General features: G+C 30.3%; 2 protein-coding genes across 5 annotated transcripts; both read left to right on the forward strand.

Annotated features, from left to right (window-relative positions):
• Window positions 1–9,003: 9,003 nt before the first annotated feature.
• On the forward strand, window positions 9,004–12,996 carry LOC25484965 (uncharacterized). 4 transcript variants are annotated; one of them, XM_024785688.2, is made up of 3 exons: window positions 9,004–9,183; window positions 9,696–9,766; window positions 11,984–12,996. In XM_024785688.2, exons 1-3 carry the CDS (start codon window positions 9,138–9,140, stop codon window positions 12,551–12,553), a joined length of 687 nt encoding a protein of 228 aa, XP_024641456.1. In that variant the 5' UTR covers window positions 9,004–9,137; the 3' UTR covers window positions 12,554–12,996. The 4 variants fall into 4 exon arrangements, with proteins under 4 accessions (XP_024641456.1, XP_039685825.1, XP_024641457.1 ...); XM_039829891.1 differs by having other exon boundaries at window positions 9,027–9,188; XM_024785689.2 differs by lacking the exon at window positions 9,004–9,183 and adding an exon at window positions 9,441–9,536.
• A 4,933-nt stretch (window positions 12,997–17,929) lies between these two features.
• LOC25484967 (gibberellin-regulated protein 2) lies at window positions 17,930–20,007 on the forward strand. Its single transcript, XM_013614063.3, has 3 exons — window positions 17,930–18,069; window positions 18,227–18,272; window positions 19,465–20,007. Exons 1-3 carry the CDS (start codon window positions 18,010–18,012, stop codon window positions 19,644–19,646), a joined length of 288 nt encoding a protein of 95 aa, XP_013469517.1. The 5' UTR covers window positions 17,930–18,009; the 3' UTR covers window positions 19,647–20,007.
• Window positions 20,008–20,306: the final 299 nt, after the last annotated feature.

The following is a 20,306-nucleotide window of genomic DNA, read 5'->3' on the forward strand; positions in this document are numbered from 1 at the left end:
AAAAAAAATTAATATTATGTGGCACGCCACGTGGAAAAAATTTCATATTATGTGGCACGCCGCGTGACCAAAAGCATGCCAAATCAGCTGAATAGTGGGGCTAGAGACCTTTTTCAAACAAATTTTTTTCTTACAAAGATGTATTTCAAAGTTTTTTTGTTGCAGAGACGAAAATCAAAACTGATCCAAATTACAGGGACGATTATCATATTTAAGCCTTATTAATATTATAAAGACACGACACGATAAAAAGTTTGATGCAATGTCTGACTCATAATATATTAAAGATTAGATCAAATGCATCTAAATGTCATTTAAGTTTTTCGTTTTTCCTAAAGTGATCCTTTAAATTTTAAAAGTCCCAAACAAGTAATAAAAAATTGCATACCAATAATTAAATAAATAAAATTAAAAAATAAATTTTGCTTATATTTAAAGACGGAGGAAGTGCTTATAAAAAAAAGACGGAGGAAGTAAGTGACATCTTTATTATATATATTTGCACTATTTTTTTTTTAAGTACACGTGGCACTTGCAAATGCAATTATTCATTTAATTCTTTTATGACAACATATCTCTCTCATCAAAGAATATTTCTTCTTTTTTTTTTTGATTAAAAACGTAAATGGTGACTAAAAAATGAATGGTTTAATGGTGTGTAAATGCTATTAATTAACTTTCATTGCATATTTTAATTTGTTTCATAGTTAAATCTGAAAAAATGAACATATTTTTTTATCTTCTTCTTTTCCATATGTTCCTTCCAAGTTTTAACACCATTCTTTTTTTCTCTTCAGGTTGTTAGGGAGCATATTTTAAATCACGATCATATTTTCAATCATAAAGATATGATATAGTAAAAATCAATTAGATGAAAATCATAGTCTCAAGTGTAACAAGGTAAGTGGATTCAAATATTTTATTTTCTTAGATTATTGACAGTGTCAACGTGTTAGTATTGGTTTGAAACCCGTATTTGTGTAAATATTCATAGATGCGATCTGATCGTTCTTGCATTAGTGTTTGTGTACAGAAAGTTTTAACCACTATTTAATAGAGATTTGTTTATAATTTTCTATAAATATTACTTCAACCATAACCATTCCTCGCATCATTTCATTATTTCAACATTCAGTTATAGAATTCAAAATTATTTCAAAACAATCATGTTTGTTCATTTATAATTTCAATCCATTTTTTTATAAAAAAATATTTGTATTATTTTTCTTCATAGTGCTTATAAATAGTGTCTCATCTTTATTCTCTAAATATCACATATTTGTTTCTGGTTCTTGACTACTCAGTTTGCAATTTATTTAAACCCATTATTTTATTTTTTTAATCCTCTTTCTATCTCTATATTTTTATAGTCTTTTTGCCAAAAAAATTGATCAACTTTTCTTCTTTAGCAACAGTTGAAATATATTGCTCTTCGACCAATTGTTCTTTGATTTTGACTGGATTTTATTAATTTGTTATTTTTCCAGTTATGTGGATTCAATCAAAGATGAAGTGCAAGGCTGCAATAACTGAAGTTTGACTGCATGGATTTGTAGAGTTCCTCTCAACAATAGAAAAGGATTTGTAGAGTTCAATATTTTACAAAACTAATAAAAGTTGTAAAAAAAATTTACATTGAGTTGTATATTTTAATCAATCTTTATATTTTTAGAGTTGTCTATATTAAAAATTTGATTAAAGTGTCTTATATTATATGAATTTTAAGTAGTTTTATCTGCATTGAGATTGTAAAAATGCAAGCAGTAATATTGATATTATATTGTTGCGAGTAATAACACTAATGACGAGTTATGATTGTTTGAATATAAATCAATCTTTATTATAAACATTTGTCTTCCTTTAAATCAAGAGTACATGTGACATCTTCACATTCTTCATCTCATTTAATGTTTTTTTTGTCATCCAATCAAATTGAATCATGACTCATTTCTCGAGATGCATAATCACGACTTCTAACTCTAAATGAATGTTCCGGTTAATGTAATTAATGGCTTCCTTTTGCAACTAATTACTAACATTTATCATTACAAAATCATTAATTTATTTTTTAATGATATTACAATTAATGATGTTCTTTTTTTATCAATTCAATATATTAAAGATATCACTTTTCAAATATCTTTCATTTGTAAATAATATTTAAATACGAAAACTATCTTGAATATTATTTACATAATCAACCTTAGAGTCGTAAACCTAGCCAAATAAACAATTATGGACAAATAAAAAACTAAAGGATATAAACCTAGCCAAATAAACAATTATGGACATAAACCGAATTCAAAGAAAGAGGCAACAAAATCTTTTCCATTAATTTCAGTGATTTTCTTTGTCCCAATTATCTTTATTGTCACCTTAAATTTCATTTAAAGATATTATGACATTTAATCAAATTAACTTTTAACGCGCAAAAATGTATGAGAATGGACATGAAATGAAATTAATTTGCCATGAAAATTTATATGTATGCAATAATGTCTTAAACTTTGTTGACATTTTTCAACTCAGTATAGAAGTTTCTTATACGTAACATTATCATAACTAATTATAGCTTACATATTTTTTGTTTTACATCATGAGAATTGATATAAAATTTGAGCTGTATTTTTTCATGTGATTTGAAAAATTTATGTGCGAAAATTAAGGTTTTTTCTCCCTATAAAATAAAAAAAAAATTAAAAAATATTGATAGCATTTAAACTAGGCACAAGATATGCAAATAAGAGATAAAAAAACAAATATATAGCATGTACCAACATTTTTTTTTTGAAGGATAACATGTACCAACATAGCAGCTATAATTTAATATGGTAGCAAAAATTAGTAGAATCGATGTCTATGTTCCACATAAGAAATATCATTCAAAGTAAGACTTTTTTGTTTTTCTCTATAAGAAATGATTTGGTGGTGTATAAAAAGCATTGATTAAGTTCATATTATTTCTTTCCATGAAAAAGTTCATATTATTTGTAGAAGCAAGAAAAAAAAAACAAGGGTGATCAGAAGGGTGAAAGAAAAAAGTTTTTTTATTTATATATAAGGAATGATTAACTTAATGGTACATAAAAAACATTATTTAAGTTCATATTATTTATGAAAAAAAAAACATTTGTGATGAGAAAAAATTAAATTACTCATACTTTTTTTTATCTACTCATCAACTTAATACTTTTTTCTTTCATTTTCACATGATGTAATTTTTTTATAAAATATATTATTAATTATTTTTGCAGCAAATTTTGAATCCATACGTTAATGTAGTGATTTTCTTGAATTTTTTCTATAGATATTGATTCTAATTTCACTATTCTTCACACAATTCTGATATTGAATCAAATAATTCAAAAGTCTTTTCCATTTTATTGTATTTTTGAGTTTTCAACAATACTCACTATTTGTAGAAAAAAAAAAAAAAAAAACTTACTACTTTCATTTTTTCAGTGGGCCCAAAACCATTAATTTTAGAGTTTGTTTTTTATGTTTCAAACTGTAAGAGCATCCCTAATGTAGACCCCCAATTTTTAGTTTTTAAACGGGTCTCATATGTACATATCATTCATTTATAATTTTTTACTAAAAATACATAATAAGTACTCCAATGGAGATCCTATAACAAAAAGTCTAAATGGTTCCCAACAATAACTCTTCATCATTTACATTTCAATACTAACATATTATTTTAATAAAAAGTATTGTCGGATCCAATTAAGAATTGGGGGTCTTAAGTGAGACTCTCGGTATTAGAAGATCCTCAAATTTTTTTCCCATGGGATACCTATTAGTTGCCGGATCGTAAATGGTGAGGACCTCATCGTTGGCGATGCTCTAAGCATCTATTCTTACTAGACATCTATTGTCATTGTGTATTCGTTAGTACACATGTTTAACTTCATTTTCAGTTATTGAAGTGTCAAACAAACACATAATAAGAAATAGTACGAAAAACATTGGGAAGAAGAATATAATAAATAGTACGAAAAATATTGGGAGGAAGAGATAAATAGAGAGAGAAAATTAAATGAAGTGTTGAATGAGTATCTGAAAATAATTGGTGTTCAAATATAAGAGTTGTTAATGATACTCCCTCCCTTTTTTTAATATAAACAAATTTTGACTTCAGGTTCATTCAATTAATGATGTATGTGGTCTATAATATAAACCACATACATAATTGATTGAATGAATCTAAAAGATAAAATTTGCTTATATTAAAAAACGGAGGGAGTATAATTTAATTCATTAAATCAAGATAAAATGAAAGGTGTGAATCTTAGGTGGGTTGGTAGTGGTTTCAAAGAGGGATGTTTTTTTATTTCTTTTATGAGTAGAGAAAAAGTAAATTAGAAAAAGAAATAAGATGAAAAAGGGATTTGAACATAGAGAAATAATAAGGGAAACTAATAACATGATGTTAGTTTTATGGGTTTGTTGAAGGAGTTGGAGATTAGTCTGTAACTATACTACCAAAATATTACACTTATTAAAAAAATTCATAAATATTGTCTTGATAAAAAAAAATTGCAAGTAAATGAAATCAAAAATATAAAATTTAAGATAAAAAAAAAGTTAAACAAATAACATCAAAAAAATAACAAAAATAAATAATTATAATGGAGCTTACATTGAGTTGTATCATCGTATTAGACTATATGAGAAACCACACAAGTGAAATTAATATTACATCTTCTTTCAAAATATCTAGGCACGTATATATGAGTCATCTCACATATATGTTATTCAACATCTACTATTCCATCAATTCTAGAACTTTAACTCATACTTGACATATTAACATCTATCCCCCGAGTGTGCGGCTCTCTATGTCCGTAATTATATGACATAGTCAAATAAGGTCAAGCGGAGGCACAATGGATAAAAAAAAAAAAAGTAGGTTGGTGGTGATTTAATGAAGAGATATTTATGTTCATTTCTTTCATGAGAAAAGAGAAAGAAAATTAGAAAATGAAATATGATGCAAAAGAAATTTGAGATTGAGATAAATGACACCGGTAAAAAAAAAGTGTGGTTTGTCCTTGAGGTCATAAAGAATAAAGTGAGTCAAAATGAGTTGGAGATTCTTGAGTAATTAACTTCCCAAAAATTAGACTTAATAAAAAAAACACAATAACATTTAAGAAATTCTAATAATTAGGCACATATTCTGTTAATTCAGCATAATACATTAGAGTTTTTCTATGGTTAAATCTCACCAAAGACACAAAGTGAAAGAAATTCAAAATAATGGGGATTAATAAAAAAAATTGCATAAAAATGAAAAACAAAAAATTTAAATTTAATATAAAATTAAACATATACTCTTACATTGGTCATCTCATTTATATGTGTCTCAACATCTACTGTTGTATTTAATGTGGAACTTTAAATCACAATTGACATTTTAACATATCTTCCTTAAGTGTGAGATTGTCTGCGTCTCTGATCTGGTAACATGACCAAATAAGGTCAGAAGGAGGCATAACATGGTTAAACAGGTGGATTGATGGTGATTTCATTGAGAGAGGTTTATAATTCTAACTTTTACGAAAAGAGAGAAATGAAATTAGAAAAAGAAAGAATATGAAAAAGTAATTTGAAAATCAGAGAAATGATAGGAAAAAAATAATGAGTGTTTCATCCGTGGAAGTATTGAAAATAGATCCAGTTATTGGTAATTTTATGGTTTAGTTGCAGGAGTTTGAGATTTACGAGTGATTATTCTACCCAAAAATAAATAAACTCAGAAAATGTCACATAATTTTAAAATATCACTTTATCAGCTCAGCAAAACACATGCATTTTTTTCATCGTTAGATCTCACAAAAAGCGGAAGTGAATGTATTTTAAATAATAGTGAATGACTTCCAATAACATATATTTAATATAAAAAAAAATTAAGCAAACAAAATCCAAAAACTAACAAAAAAATTCATCACGATGACCTGAGTTCTTAGAGTGCCTACAATGAGTGTAATGATCACATTTGACCAAGAGAAACCCCACACGTGAAATTCACACCACATCTAAACTCGAAACCTTAAGATTTTGTGTATATTAGTCTTCTCACATATATGTTGCTCAATATCTACTCTTTCATATAATGGAGAAGTTGAAATCAAACATGACACATTAATGTCTTTCCCTCAAGTGTGAGATTATTTGTATTTGTGATATGATGAGATGATCAAATAAGCATAAAGACACAACAAGGTAAAAAAAAAAATATGGTTGGTGGCTGTTTCATAGAGGGGTGTCTTTTTTTAATAGAAAAGGGAAAGTAAATTAGAAAAATAAATAAGATGAAAAAAGCACGAGATAAATGACTTGCTGGTAATTTTATGAATTTGTCGAAGGAGTTGGAAATTATTGGGTAATTATGCTACCATAATAAGCATGTATTTTATTAACATAGCAGAACATGTCTACACTTTTTCATTGTCAAATCGCACCAAAGACCAGAAGTGAAAGAATTTAATACAATAGTGGTTGAATGAAAAATTGCTTGAAAGTGAATGACATCCCAAAACCAAAATTTAAGATAAAAAATTAAACAAATGACACCAAAAGCTAACAAAAAAAATCATCATAATGTTGAGAATTTCGTGGGAACTATTATCATAACATTAGGTTAAAAGCAAGCACACAAGTAAGATTGACATCACAACTTCACCCAAAATCTTAAGACATTAGATATACGAGTCATTTCACTTATATGTTTCTCAACATCTACTATTGCATTCAATGTGTAATTTTAACTCACACTTGACACATTAACATCTCTCTGTTAAGTACGAGACTCTCCGTGTCTGCGATCCACACCACGAACCACTTTTGCTCCCAAAAAATGTTGAAACGGATATGATATCACCATTGGGACTTATGGGGATCCAACACTTGTGTGAATTGACACAATGTAGAAAAAGCAATCACACAAGTGAAAATAATGTTACATCTTCATCCAAAATTTTAAGACTTAAGTATATGATTTATTTTTCACTTATATGTTCTTCAACCTCCAATATTTTATCCAACGTTGAAATTTAATTGACACTTGATGCATCACAATATTCTCTATATTGAGGATAACGAAATTCTAACCCGTGCTTGGCACGAATGTCCATACTAGTTTCATTTAAGTTGATACCCCAAACTGCATACCAATAATTATTAGAGCATATTGACTATGCAATTTAAAATAGTTCTCCACGATCATCCAATGGAAACCCACCATCTTGCCAAAAAAAACAATATTTTATATAATTGTTTTTTCAAAATAACGACCACACACTCTATTCTTAATGGACGTATGTGTAAAACTAGTTTACATGCATAAGGCTTTTACGATAAATATTATTAAAATGGAGAAGAAAAACTATCCATAGCGTTCCACCAAACAATAATACTACTCTATTTTATCTTTTTTATTTTCAAAACTTTTTTTTTTTAAGAAACAAAAATGGAATATATTACTAAAAACACTGTAATTGTTGAAGCACAAGACGTGCCAAAACAATCACATAAAGATTACAACCCTGTCAAAATTACATCAAGGATAGTCAATGCCCATACATAGAAGCGGGCTCGACCACCAACTATGTGTACCAAAAATAAAGACTATGTTGCTAACTTTCAACCACCACAAGGTATTTGATTTTACTTTATCTAACAATAGTGGTATAGAACTTTGACGATTCTGAAATAACCTATCATTCCATTCTTTCCATAAAACCGAGACACATTGAAACCAAATCAAATGAAATAATGATCGACGCGATTTCAAACCACCTGCATATTCAATAAATTGCACAAAGTGATATGAGATAGTATGAGAATCGACCCCTTCGACACCAAGCCAAGCCCGCACCAAAGGCCACAATGCACCAAAAATTGGACAAGACAAAAATAAATGATTCACATCTTCAACCTGCCTGCATCCCGTTACACAAAACCGATTTTCCACAGCTATAATCCCACGTTCCACCAATTTTGATTTAGTAGGTAAACGATCCCTCAACAATCGCCAAGCAAGGATAGAAACTTTTAAAGGAACCTGTTTATGCCAAATTAACTCCATATTTTGATGAACATGAAGTTGTTCCTGTGATGTCAACAAGTCATATACACCACGAACAGTATAACCAGAAATCTGATCCGGCAACCACATCCACCTGTCTGTTTCTGTTTCCTGCAAAGTGACTGTCAGTAATAAATCCCTACACTCTACTAGCAATTCCTCCTCCCATACCCATAAACGACGACGTCACTACCACGCCCCCCCATCACCCTCCACCCCCAACAAAAACATGTTCCTCACTGAAATAACTTTAGTGACAGCTAAATCATAAAGCCGCCTAAAACGCACACAACGGAACACTACCACACCAACAATCTCGCCAAAAATCAGCATCAGCTCCATCCCCCACCCTCCTCCTAACACAACTTGTAAACCAGCCCTCCCCACCATCACCTATCCCATCTCTAATCCTCACAATCTCCCTCCACCACGGTTAATATCCAATTTAATAATCGATTAATTTAAAAAATCAATTTTATCGTCTACTAATGGAGACTTAATTGAAGTCAGAACAAAATCATCTATAAACTAATATAAAAAGAAGTATACTCAGGCCTTTCACCCCTGAATCAACACTAATGTAATTTTTATTTTCTTCATGTGTGTCAAATCAAATTTTTCTATGTTGCCACTTTTATATCTTACTTCCTACAAGATTTACTTGTCTTATCCAAGCAACCTCTCAAACTTAAATACCTAAAGGTTAAGACATTTAGACCATTTCCTATTATAAGTAGTGTTAGTATAACACTTGTTTTTAACATTTTTTTAATATTAGTTTCTTTATTGATTTAAATCAAAAAAAAAAAAAATAACAAACTTACGGAAAGTGGTGGTACATACGTAGATGTGAGCCTTAAAAAGAGTGTTGGAAAGATATTGGTGTTAGCATCCCTCATCCTATTATTTCAAGTTATTTTGATAGTAATATTCTTTTTGCAAAGATTTTAATGTATTTTATTTAACAAAAAATATTATCTAAGAATTTCTCAACCACCAAAAACAGTGATTTTCTTGATTATGGTATCGTGCAAGTGAATGGTATATGGAGTGTCTCAACTTCGCATCGCCTTCACCTTCTCGCCGCTCTGGTTTAGTTAGCTTTAACCTTTTCAATCTTATTCATTCATTCATTCCATGTCTCTTTATTTCTTCCCAAAAACATTAACTTTCTTTTCTACATGGGAAATTCTTGTTCTGTTTTTTACTTTAAAAAATCTCAACATAACATGACCAATTTGTTTTTTTGTTTTTGTTTGTGTGAGACTCTCTTAGAGTGTTGACTTTTTTTTTGGTTTTATCAGTATGGTGTATGTAGGAAAGGTTGTTTTTCTATTTCTTCATTTTTTTTTTTCATTTCAATTTCTAGTCTATAAATGTCTGTGTAGCACCGAGCCACCGACACTTTAAATTGAAGGCATGATACTGAGCATCGACATATGTGGTTATATTTAATCCCTTCCACCTTTTCAAATTATTATCAGTATCAACGTGTAGTTTCGTGCTTGTTGTCTGTGTTGGTGGTTCATAGCTAAATGAATGTAATTTATTGCTGTTTTGTCACAATTTGTTTTTTATGTGTTATTTTTTTTTGCTAATGCAGGTATGGTTGGTAAACAGTTGAATTCCCCTCTGCTCGCTACTGATTCTGCAGCACAGTTCTTGTGTTGTAAGGTAAGTGTGCATCTTAGTATTTATTTTCTATGGGTTGTGGTGGCTTTGTATGTGTATGTATGTAGGAAATGGTTTGTCTGTATTGATTAGTGAACTATTCATGTTTAGATTTATCTCTATGGTCTTGTTTAGGAAGGTGTAATGGGACAAAATGAATTGAAGGTTACTGTATTATTGAATTGTGGTGAAAATTTACTCCCAATGTATGAATATATGGAGAGGAGAGGAGAGAGCTTTTAGAATAAGGGAAGAGGAGAATTTCTTTACACAAATCATCCATATTAAGGATTCGCAATCCTCACTCTATTAACACTAATCGTCTCACAAGATCTTTCAGCCTTGAGTTGGTTAGCCGTTGCCGCATTCCTCTCCCTGATTCCTGGATCCTCGGCCTCCCCATCTATTCTTCTAGAATGCTTTGTTGGCTATCTTCTCTTTGTCATAGCTGGCAGCTTCCTTACAATACCTTCCTCCTTAAAATCGACCTTGTCCTCAAAGTTGAAGTTAGGATACTGATGTAGGATATTGACATAGTTCTCACAGGTAACTTCAGTTTCCCCCAAGTGTTCCCACTGAACAAGATCTTGCTGTCCTTGAATGATCTCACGGGTCTGTAAAACTGCTACTGGCTGTGTAATAGGACCTAATTCACTGGTTGTCATAGGAAGAGGTATGTAAGGCTCATTACACTGTCTTTAAACAGTTTCAGCTGGGATACGCGAAAAAACTGGGTGTATTCTTTCCTCTGCAAGATGTTGGAGCTTGTATTCTACCATCCCAATCTTGGCAATAATTGGAAATGGTTGCAATTTAACTAATACCCTATCACCAACCTGCAGTTGTACATCCTGTCTTTGAGTCCTCATGACCTGTTGGGTGCGGGTTAAGTTATGTCTGACCCGATTCAATAAAACATCTCTGTCTTGTTAAGTTAAAGGTTGGAACCGTTTTTAGAACATGTGTTAATCAGTGAAAAATGTTTAATTGTAAATCTTTAAAAGGCTTCTCTTTTTCTGTCAGCAGTAAATAGTAATAATGCAAATAGTAATGATGTAGGCGAATGGTTGAAAAAAAACTTGAATTTGGTTATTCTGTGTTGGCTCACTAAGTGGAAACTGGTGAGTAACGATATGCTAGTTGATGGCCAATGCTTTTTGCTGATATAGATGTAGTAGTATGGTATTCTTTTCATTGCTCACAATCCATTAAGCTGGTTGAATGGTCAGCGTTATAGTGTTCTTGGATAGCTATTTTTCAAAGAATGCTTAGTAGATTAATCGTTTATCTTTCTTTGGAGTTAGGACCTCAGCGTTGTCAATCGCAGATCGCAAAAAATAGCAGTTTGTTTGAGTTCTGCTATGCAACAGTGCTATAGCAATGCTATAGCCGCCATTTGACAACATTTTGTACTAAATAGTGCATCGGGGAACAATAGCGATTTGTTCAAATTCTGCCATGCTATAGCATTGTAGCCACTATCTAACTACACTGATCAATCTCCATTCTGATTCGTTTTACGGTGGCTATAATATGGAGAGTGGGTGCTCTCTTGTACTTGATGTTTTTAACAGCTCCTCCTCCTATGAGGCATTTTCAACAGCAAGCATTCCAAATTAATCATGGAGATTTCGCATTGAGAGTATTGCTCCACTGACATATTTAACTTACCATAGACTGGAATTTAAAGTCCCAATGTCTTTTAGGACTTTGTATTTAAAGGATATCTTCATGGTTTCATACTTTAGTTGGTCAAATTTCAGTCTGAAATTAAAAGACTATGTTTACCATACATATTAGGCTATTAGCTGTCTCAAACCTTGAAAAGAATCCAGTTTTTGTTCTGGAGGTTGACTTTTATGCTGAAAATACTATAGTATAGAAAAATGCTCAATGTTTCTTGATACATTTTATATTCTTCAATATACCTAGATATAGGTTACATTTTATCTCCAGCTGATATCCATCAAAGAACTCAATATCTAAGATTTTTGAATTCTGCTATGGAATACTACTCTGTTCAAATAAAGATAAATATCAGTTTAAAAATGTTATTTGTTTATGTTTCATGCACACCATCAATATTAAACCTATGCATACAGATCCAAAGGCCAGAGTTGGAAATTGGAACATTCAACAAGATGTAAAAGAATTCACTGGTAGGACTGTAGGAGGATAATAATGGTCACCAGAGTCTAAAAATTGTGTACGATCGTGCAGGCTGATCTTGCTGGTGCCTCTTCCAGTATTCCATCGTCAAATATCAGATTTTTGCCAAGTCTTGCAAAAGCAAAATGGACCTCAAATCATTCTACCAACCATTGGATATTGCGTTCTACGACACAGATAGAGAATGTAATCACAAATGATGAAGATCGGAGTATGTGGGAAGCATGTAGACAAGCTCTTTCTGCATTTAACTTCGACGATGAAGAAAAGGACAAGATTCTTGGAAAAGCATTTGGCCTTGTTCATTCTCCTTATTGGGGAGAAGATCGTGAGAAGGAAGTTCCCAAATTTGAGTCCGTAAATGGAACATTAGATTATCTAAGGAGTTTAAATCTTTCTGATGATGATTTGTCCAAGTTGCTTAAAAAATTTCCAGAAGTTCTTGGATGTAATTTAGAAGAAGAGTTGAAAGCTAATATAAAGATCCTGAAGGAGCAGTGGAGTATTGAAGGAAAATCTCTTAGGAACCTTCTCCTTCGAAATCCGAAAGTTTTGGGTTATAATATTGATTGTAAGGGAGATTGTATGGCACAATGCACTAGATGCTGGGTTCGATTCTAGTTGATCGGATGTAATGTATGTTTTTGTATTATAGTTGCCTGCAGCATAATATCATTGTTCATTTATTCACACTCCCCACCTTAAATAAAAGACAGAATTGCATGTGAAGAAAGGTTCTCACATTTTGGATGCCAAGTTGCAAGAAATAATTCATTCTCAAGTTAACGCGGTCGGCTTCGTAAGCATGCATATGGTTTCTAGATATTGATATGAATTGCTGAAGTTACTTGGACAATGGAATGGAGATACTCATAGTAAGGTTTATAATTTTACAAATCATGTTTTTTTGCCAGAAAGAAAGTTTTATTACTCATGTCTCATGATATGTTTTACAGATATTATTTGTTCCTAAGTTGATACAAATTACAATAAGATCTATGAAGTGAATCTCACTTCCCTCAACCCATTGATGGTGTCAAACAGGATTTTTTATTTTGATTCCAGCTTCCATGTGTCTCTGATATTATCAGGTTGTAGCATAGATAAAATTTGATATGTTATCTGGGTTCCAGCTTTCAAAGTGATTTATTTTTACTTGATATGGTGAAATAAGACATCTTAACAGATGATAAAAAACATTGGTTAATGTATATCAACACATTCATGATTGTCTGTATATGAAGATATACCACAACAACTGAACCGTGTACCAGATATTTTCAACAAATTACTGATTCACGGATCTTAGATGGAAAACACTTTACATGCCTTATATACCAAACATTTCCCTAGCAGTATACGCAACTTATTAAAAATAAAAAACTATAGGTTGTACGCAACTCTATATTTATTTAACTTGCGAAAGTTTTTGGATGCATATTGCATGTCATTGTCAACACAAACAAGGTCCTTCCCTCTTTTAGCAGCAAAGTTTCTTAATGTCAAAAGCCTACTTATTTTAAGCATGGTAGCTAGTAGCTAGAATATGTCATGTAAAGTAGGTTATGTCAATTCTTTAATTGTACTTTTCTTAATGTTGTGCATGCCTATTAGAAACTAGCTTGGACTTTCATTTTTGTCTCCTAATATTCATTTTTGTCTCCTTAACCCAAATTGTCACATGCCGGGTTAAGACTTGGTTATTGTTGTTGACACCACCTTAATCCAAATTAACATGCCTTACAAAGTGCAACGTATATAAAAGTTTTCTAACCTCGATTGGTGAAAGCAACCATGAAAGGCTAATTCTATGGCGCATTTGTAAAATAGTGTTGCACATTCGCACATATGTTTGCTATTATTGAATCGGTAAGTCATATTCTTACTTGATGCAATGGTGGGATTTATTAATCTAATAGTGAAAACAAAATTGTGCATGACACAACATTAACTTCATTTATGCACCATATATGGTTGACAAAATAGATGGATTAGATGAATGTGAATTTGAATGATAATGAATGAATCACTATCATTAACAATTCGCTAATATTTCTTTTAAAAAATTCACTACAATCCGTTAAACATAAAATCTATATAATCCATTTATTAAAATATATTATTTTATTTTTTTGACAAATTTTTATTTTAAAAAATATTTCTAAAACAAATTTTGTTTTGGTGAATTCAACCCAAATAGGTTATTGAATGTTGCTTAATATATGCACATCAATTTTGCTCCCAATCGGATACTTTTATGTGTAAAATCCGATTGAATCGTAGCTTCAGCCTTTTTTTACTGAGCCCAATGCATATTATTTTACCATCCCAAAACAGATTTTTTTAATACATCTTATTTTTTAAGTACCACATAGATTAAAGATAAAATTTGTTTAGAGTTTATAAAAAGATACATTCCTCACCTTATCAAATCGGGTCACCTGTATAAAATCCTAATATGATATCTAATCCTATCTATTTGGATTGTCTACCATTGATATATCCACATACCAGAACCATTAATGATGGACGTGAAATTTTATTGGAAAAATCAAGTCCCATTATTTATATAACATGATGTATCTAAATGGTTATATTCAATTGGATTGTTGTGTGAGACTCTTTTAGCATACATATTTTTTTTTGTTTGAACTGAATATCCTTTGAACATAACTGTAGAGATTATTTCTCAAGTTAGATAAGACTGCAATGAGTGACAAACCTCTCTCTTAAAAGATATAACACAATTGCATTCACATGATTGGATTCGAAATTATAACTTTTAATTAAGCTAGAATAGATCACTTACCATTCTATCTTTAGGTAAAGAATACCACTCAAATTCCATCTAAAACTTGCACTATAGGCTATATGTGAGATTCTACGTGCGTGAGATATTCCTTCCTGTGGGCATATTAACGTTTTGCTCCGTTCATGGCTAGCAAATGTCGTTAGTTCTCTTTCCACATGTAATTCATTGAATCTCTCTAATTCGTTTCACAATATTTCTTGTTCGCTTTGTTAATTTATTCAAAATGATGAATGTTAAGCCCCAACAAGTATTGAAAGGTTATTTAAGTACTAACAAAATACTAATGATTACTACATCCGTCCCTAATTATAGAATCCTTTAGAGAAAATAACGGAAATTAAGATAGTGGATATTTATATTAAATATGTTTGTAATTAGTATTGTTTTTACAATTTTATCCTTTAAGAGAGAGATGATTTATGTTTTCAACATGTTATTTATTGTTGATTGAAGAAAAAAATGTATAATTAATAGGGATATGTATGTAAAGAAATAATTAATGTAGTTGGAAATAGCAAAGGGATAAAAAGGGACAATTTTTTTCTTTAAAAGGGTCTTATAATTAAGGACGAAGGTAGTACTATTTATCATTTATTATCACATCAGAATTGTAAACAGGTCCAATTATCACATCAGAATTGTAAACAGGTCCAATATCAGTATTCCATAAACAACATAATAACTAATTTTCTAAAAAAAAAGAACATAATTACTAATAGCACATAAGTGAACTTCCCTCAAAAAAACACATAAGTTAATTATAGACTAATTTTTATTTTAACTATAATTTTAGTTATTTTTTATTAGTGTTAATAAAAGAGGATCGGTGTCCCTCGTATAAATTCTAACCACTAAACTACTTGATAAAAAAAGAAAGAAAAGAGGATCAGTGGTAAACTGCTCTCAAGGAGTATACCTTAAACTTAGATGACTTAACAAACATTACATTGTGTATGTGCAACTCAACCCATACTCCTTCAATATTGTTGCGGCAGAAAACGTGGTTAAGAGGAGAGATTCCTCAAAAAATGGTTCACAAAATTCTCAAACACATATTGGTAATTTAAACCAGTGGGTATTTCGCACCACAACATAGGTAAAAATTACTTCATCCGTTCTAAAATCACTTCTTTTTGCAAAGAAATTTGTGTCAAAATAGTTGATCTTTTTGAATTTTCAATACAAACATTAAGTACTTTTTTTTTTTTGAATTGCACCCTCTAACTAATATTAGTTTTCTCACTTTCAATTTAACATATTTTTTTTGCATTTATGATAATAATAAATACATCAATAAATAATAAGCATAATTTGTTGCGGAGAAACTTTTAGCAACGTTCTTAACATGGTCACAAAAAATTGTTTAAAAACTTAAGAGTTTAATCATAATTAAATAAAGGTTAAATGCATCTAAATGTCCTTTAAGTTTTTAGTTTTTTCCAAAGTCGTCCTTTAAGTTTTAAAAGTCTCAAACAAGTCCTTTTAGTTTTTGAATCGTTTCAAACAAGTCATTTTAGAGTATGATGGTGATGATTCAGATGATAGCAACAAAGAGCATTATCCACCATTTGCCATGCATAAAAAGATGACTAATTTTAAGTGGGTGTTAGGAGCCAGATTTGGTACCAAAGATGAGTTCAAGGAAGCAATTATCAACTCTGCTATCTACAGTAGGATTTGTTTGAAACGATTCAAAAACTAAAAGGACTTGTTTGAGACTTTTGAAACTTAAAGGACGACTTTGAGAAAAATGAAAAACTTAAAGGACTTTTAGATGCATTTGACCTTAAATAAATTTGAATTTAGAATGAACTAAAAACTGAGTGTAAATTTTTTTATAAGGACTAAACAATAAGGGAAATGTTAACGAGTGCCCTCGGCGCACTCGTTAAACACTTTAAATAGTAAGTTTTTAATGAAAAGTTGTGTATTAAATGCATTGGAAATTATAATAGTTGACTTTTTAAAAATATATAATTACTAAATTTAGGATGCTTAAAGAGTGCCTCGGAATCACTCGTTAACAAAACCATAAAGTTAAATAAGAATTAAACTTAAAATATCCCAATTTATTTGGACCAAAAACAGTTGGGAGGAATGGGGTAAATCTTTGACAACTTACCCAAACTCTTATAATTGCACAATGACAAAATTGAAATGCATTGATGTGTCAGAATTTAATGTCATTTTGCATTCATAGATATCGTGGCTATAAGTGACATTGCATGGTGGACATTCCATTTAAGATTTTTTTTTTTTGATACAATTTAAGATTAAGATTAAAATTTAAATATGGAGAAATGAGGTATACGGAGTTTGAACCCAACCTCTAAATATATTATGTAATATTTCTATCAACTGATTTAAACTCACGAGTACGAATAATTTACACTTTAACATCATATATATGATGTTAAATATTTGTAACGATAATATAGATATATCATGGAGTGTAATAGATAAGTAGATAGAGGAGCACCACTAATACATCTATCTTTCCTATGGTTATTATAATTTATTTTAATGCTATATCTTCAACATCCCATCAAATGAAGGAAATTGAGTGGAAAATGTGAATATTTTTCATCAATTTGACCTTAATAGAAATTCATTAATCTCCCAGGAAAAAAGAGAGTGATTAGTTTACGTGAACTTAACTTAGTTGGTAAGAATAATGCATTGAAATATGAAGGGGTTGAAGTTCGAACTCCAAATGCTTCATCGGTAAAAAAAAAATCTAGAATTTTTTTTCTTATAAAAAAACCGATGAAACTATAGTCATTAGAAGTATAGAAAACAATTAAATTGTGAACGAGTACATGAAGTTTGATTGAGTATCTGGTCATAATATAATCATTCATGTCATATTTTTATATAATTTATTTTAAAGTAAATTCAAATTGTAAATAAATTATGCCAGAAGGTAAATAAAAGCTACTTAATTAAAATAGAATTCTACAACAGGGAGATAACCTAAAGAATACGTTTCTGTCCTATGACAATGGTAAACTAAAGTTTAGGTAATCACTTTGGTCATTTTCATTCACTCACGGCTAGAAAACTTTCAAAATCCACATCCATCCATAATAAATGAATAGGGGAAGTTTGTTGAACTATGATGATCACTTTCTTCCTGATACATACAGCTGAGCTGGTACATTATAACAACCAATATTTTTCCTTATAAATAGCCACACTCATAGCTTCTAACTTCACACACACTCTTTGTCTTAAAACTTGTTCAATCTAATTTCTTCTCGTAACAATGGTCTTCACCAAAAATACACTAATCTTGGTACTTCTCTGCTTCATCTTGATACAAGAGGTACAAGTAGAAATGGTTCTTTTATGTGTATATATATACTTTATTTATTTTACTATATGTTCTTTCTCTTCATTGCCTAAATATAAATATTGAGTCACCTTCTACTAACTCATGTTGCTACTTTTTTTTTCTTCTCCTTTTTGATGAAATTTTTCAGTTGGAGATCTATAGTGGAAATCAACACATTGTTGCTGCACAAATAGGTAAGAGAGATAAATAATTAAAAGGGATATTTTATTATTTCTTTACAAAATGGAAAAGCAGGAAATTCGATAAGATGAAAGTATATAGTGAATAATTTATTATTAAAAACTTAAGGCATTTTTAAATCACACATATATAATATTGCAAGGTCTTTCTTGTAAACCATGTAAAATTAATACTAAAATTTAAATAGAATAGAAACCAACATCAACCTCCTCCTTATTACATTTTTTGCAATTGTGTACATTGCATATTTTGTGGTTACAGGAGTAGAGGAAACATTACACTGCTTTAGTGGAATATGTGTTGCTTGGTAGATCAGGTCCTTGTGCCGGCTTTTGTGTAGCAAGGGGTTACCCTAGAGGTGGAACTTGTTTAGCAGAGACACAATTGTTGTTGCATTCAAGACGATTGAAATATCTGTTATCTAATTATACTTTCTTAGTATGATTGTACAAGTATATCAACACAATAGCCTTTAAGGTTTTCATAAAAATAAGTTGAAAAACCAATATTGCAATTTCAATTTAAAAAAAAAAAATATCGTTATGTATGTATGTGTGTGTATGTACACACTTAATCTTATTGATGGGATATAAATTATATTTGGAAGGATAAAGTAATTCAGAATCTAGTGTTTATAGTTGCTGAGTAACTAATTCTTCAAACATATTAGAGGTTTAAATTAAATTAAAAATAAAGGGTTTTAAAAGGAAGATGAAAAATAACTAAATTCTAAAAATTCATTATGTTGTATATTTATCTATTAAAAATATTATCATGATACTCATTTAGATGAATTGAATTCTTAACTATCCAAATATATATAAATTAAGTATTCATATTAAACATAGAATACTTAATAAAAAAGGGTAACTATCTTGATTAAATTTTTTTTTTAATAAATTATAATATTAATTAAATATAAAAGATGTGTCCCTTGTCTACAAGCTAAGCAAATAAAAAAAAAGACTAAAAATAAAAGAATCAATGGTAGATTTCAAAATTTCAATCACCAAAATTGAACTTATTGCAACACAAGAATGAAAATGATACTTTGACAATTTTAAGTTTATACATATGTAATATGTGAGTTTGGATGATAATATTAATTTTCAGTTGAATATATTTTCTGTTCCTGCAAATTGTTAATTTTTGTTAGATTATTATCTTTTACTTTGTATGTTGCAGATTGCAATGGTAAGTGTGGTTATAGGTGCAGCAAAGCGTCAAGACAAAAGATATGCATGAGGGCATGCACAAGTTGTTGTAGAAAATGCAACTGCGTCCCACCAGGCACATCTGGGAACAGTGATATGTGTCCTTGCTATGCATCCCTCAAAACACATGGAGGAAAACTCAAATGCCCATAAATAAATATAATCACTAACTAGCTATTTATATTTCATATATAATTTCATGAATGTATTGGAAGCTAGCTATACACGCTGTATGCAAAAATTAGGCTGAACAATGTGGTAATAAGGTTAGAAAATAAGGTATTTAAAGGAGCACATAGAGCTGAGAGGGCCTTTAATAATTAGCAAGCTAGTTACAAAGGATGGTGAATTGTTGAAATTAATATGATTTGGGTTTGTAATATATTTATGCTTTTATGAAGGCAATGATTTGGGTTTGTAATATATTTATGCTTTCATTGGATTGGATCAGGACGCAACCACACAAGTTATGTTGGACACTTTTTTCACTCAAAATCTTAAGGCATTGAATTTATGAGTTATCTATTTATATGTTGTTCAACCCTATCTCTTTCATCTAATGCGGGACTTTAACTCACACATGATATATCACCACATTTTTCCCTCAAGTGTGAGACTCTCCATGTCTATAATCCATTACCAGAAATCTCGCCCAATCCACCATCAAGTCGAATCAGAGCTCTGATACCATATTGGGCCATAAGGGGGGTTTACTATGTTGATCAACACATTTCACTAGAACAACTATACAAGTGAGTTGGTCACCACATCTTCACCAAAAACCTTAAAACATTGAATTTATGAGTCATATCA

Source organism: Medicago truncatula, chromosome 1 (assembly GCF_003473485.1).
Source record: "Medicago truncatula cultivar Jemalong A17 chromosome 1, MtrunA17r5.0-ANR, whole genome shotgun sequence".
In the NCBI taxonomy this organism is placed as follows: Eukaryota; Viridiplantae; Streptophyta; class Magnoliopsida; order Fabales; family Fabaceae; genus Medicago; species Medicago truncatula.

Coding starts and splice junctions, on each gene's coding strand:
- LOC25484967 (XM_013614063.3), top strand. CDS start 18,010: ATGGTCTTCACCAAAAATACACTAATCTTGGTACTTCTCTGCTTCATC. Junction 18,070..18,226: donor GCTTCATCTTGATACAAGAG/GTACAAGTAGAA, acceptor GAAATTTTTCAG/TTGGAGATCTATAGTGGAAA. Junction 18,273..19,464: donor CATTGTTGCTGCACAAATAG/GTAAGAGAGATA, acceptor TGTATGTTGCAG/ATTGCAATGGTAAGTGTGGT.
- LOC25484965 (XM_039829891.1), top strand. CDS start 9,131: ATGGTATATGGAGTGTCTCAACTTCGCATCGCCTTCACCTTCTCGCCG. Junction 9,189..9,695: donor CTTCTCGCCGCTCTGGTTTA/GTTAGCTTTAAC, acceptor TTGCTAATGCAG/GTATGGTTGGTAAACAGTTG. Junction 9,767..11,983: donor CACAGTTCTTGTGTTGTAAG/GTAAGTGTGCAT, acceptor ACGATCGTGCAG/GCTGATCTTGCTGGTGCCTC.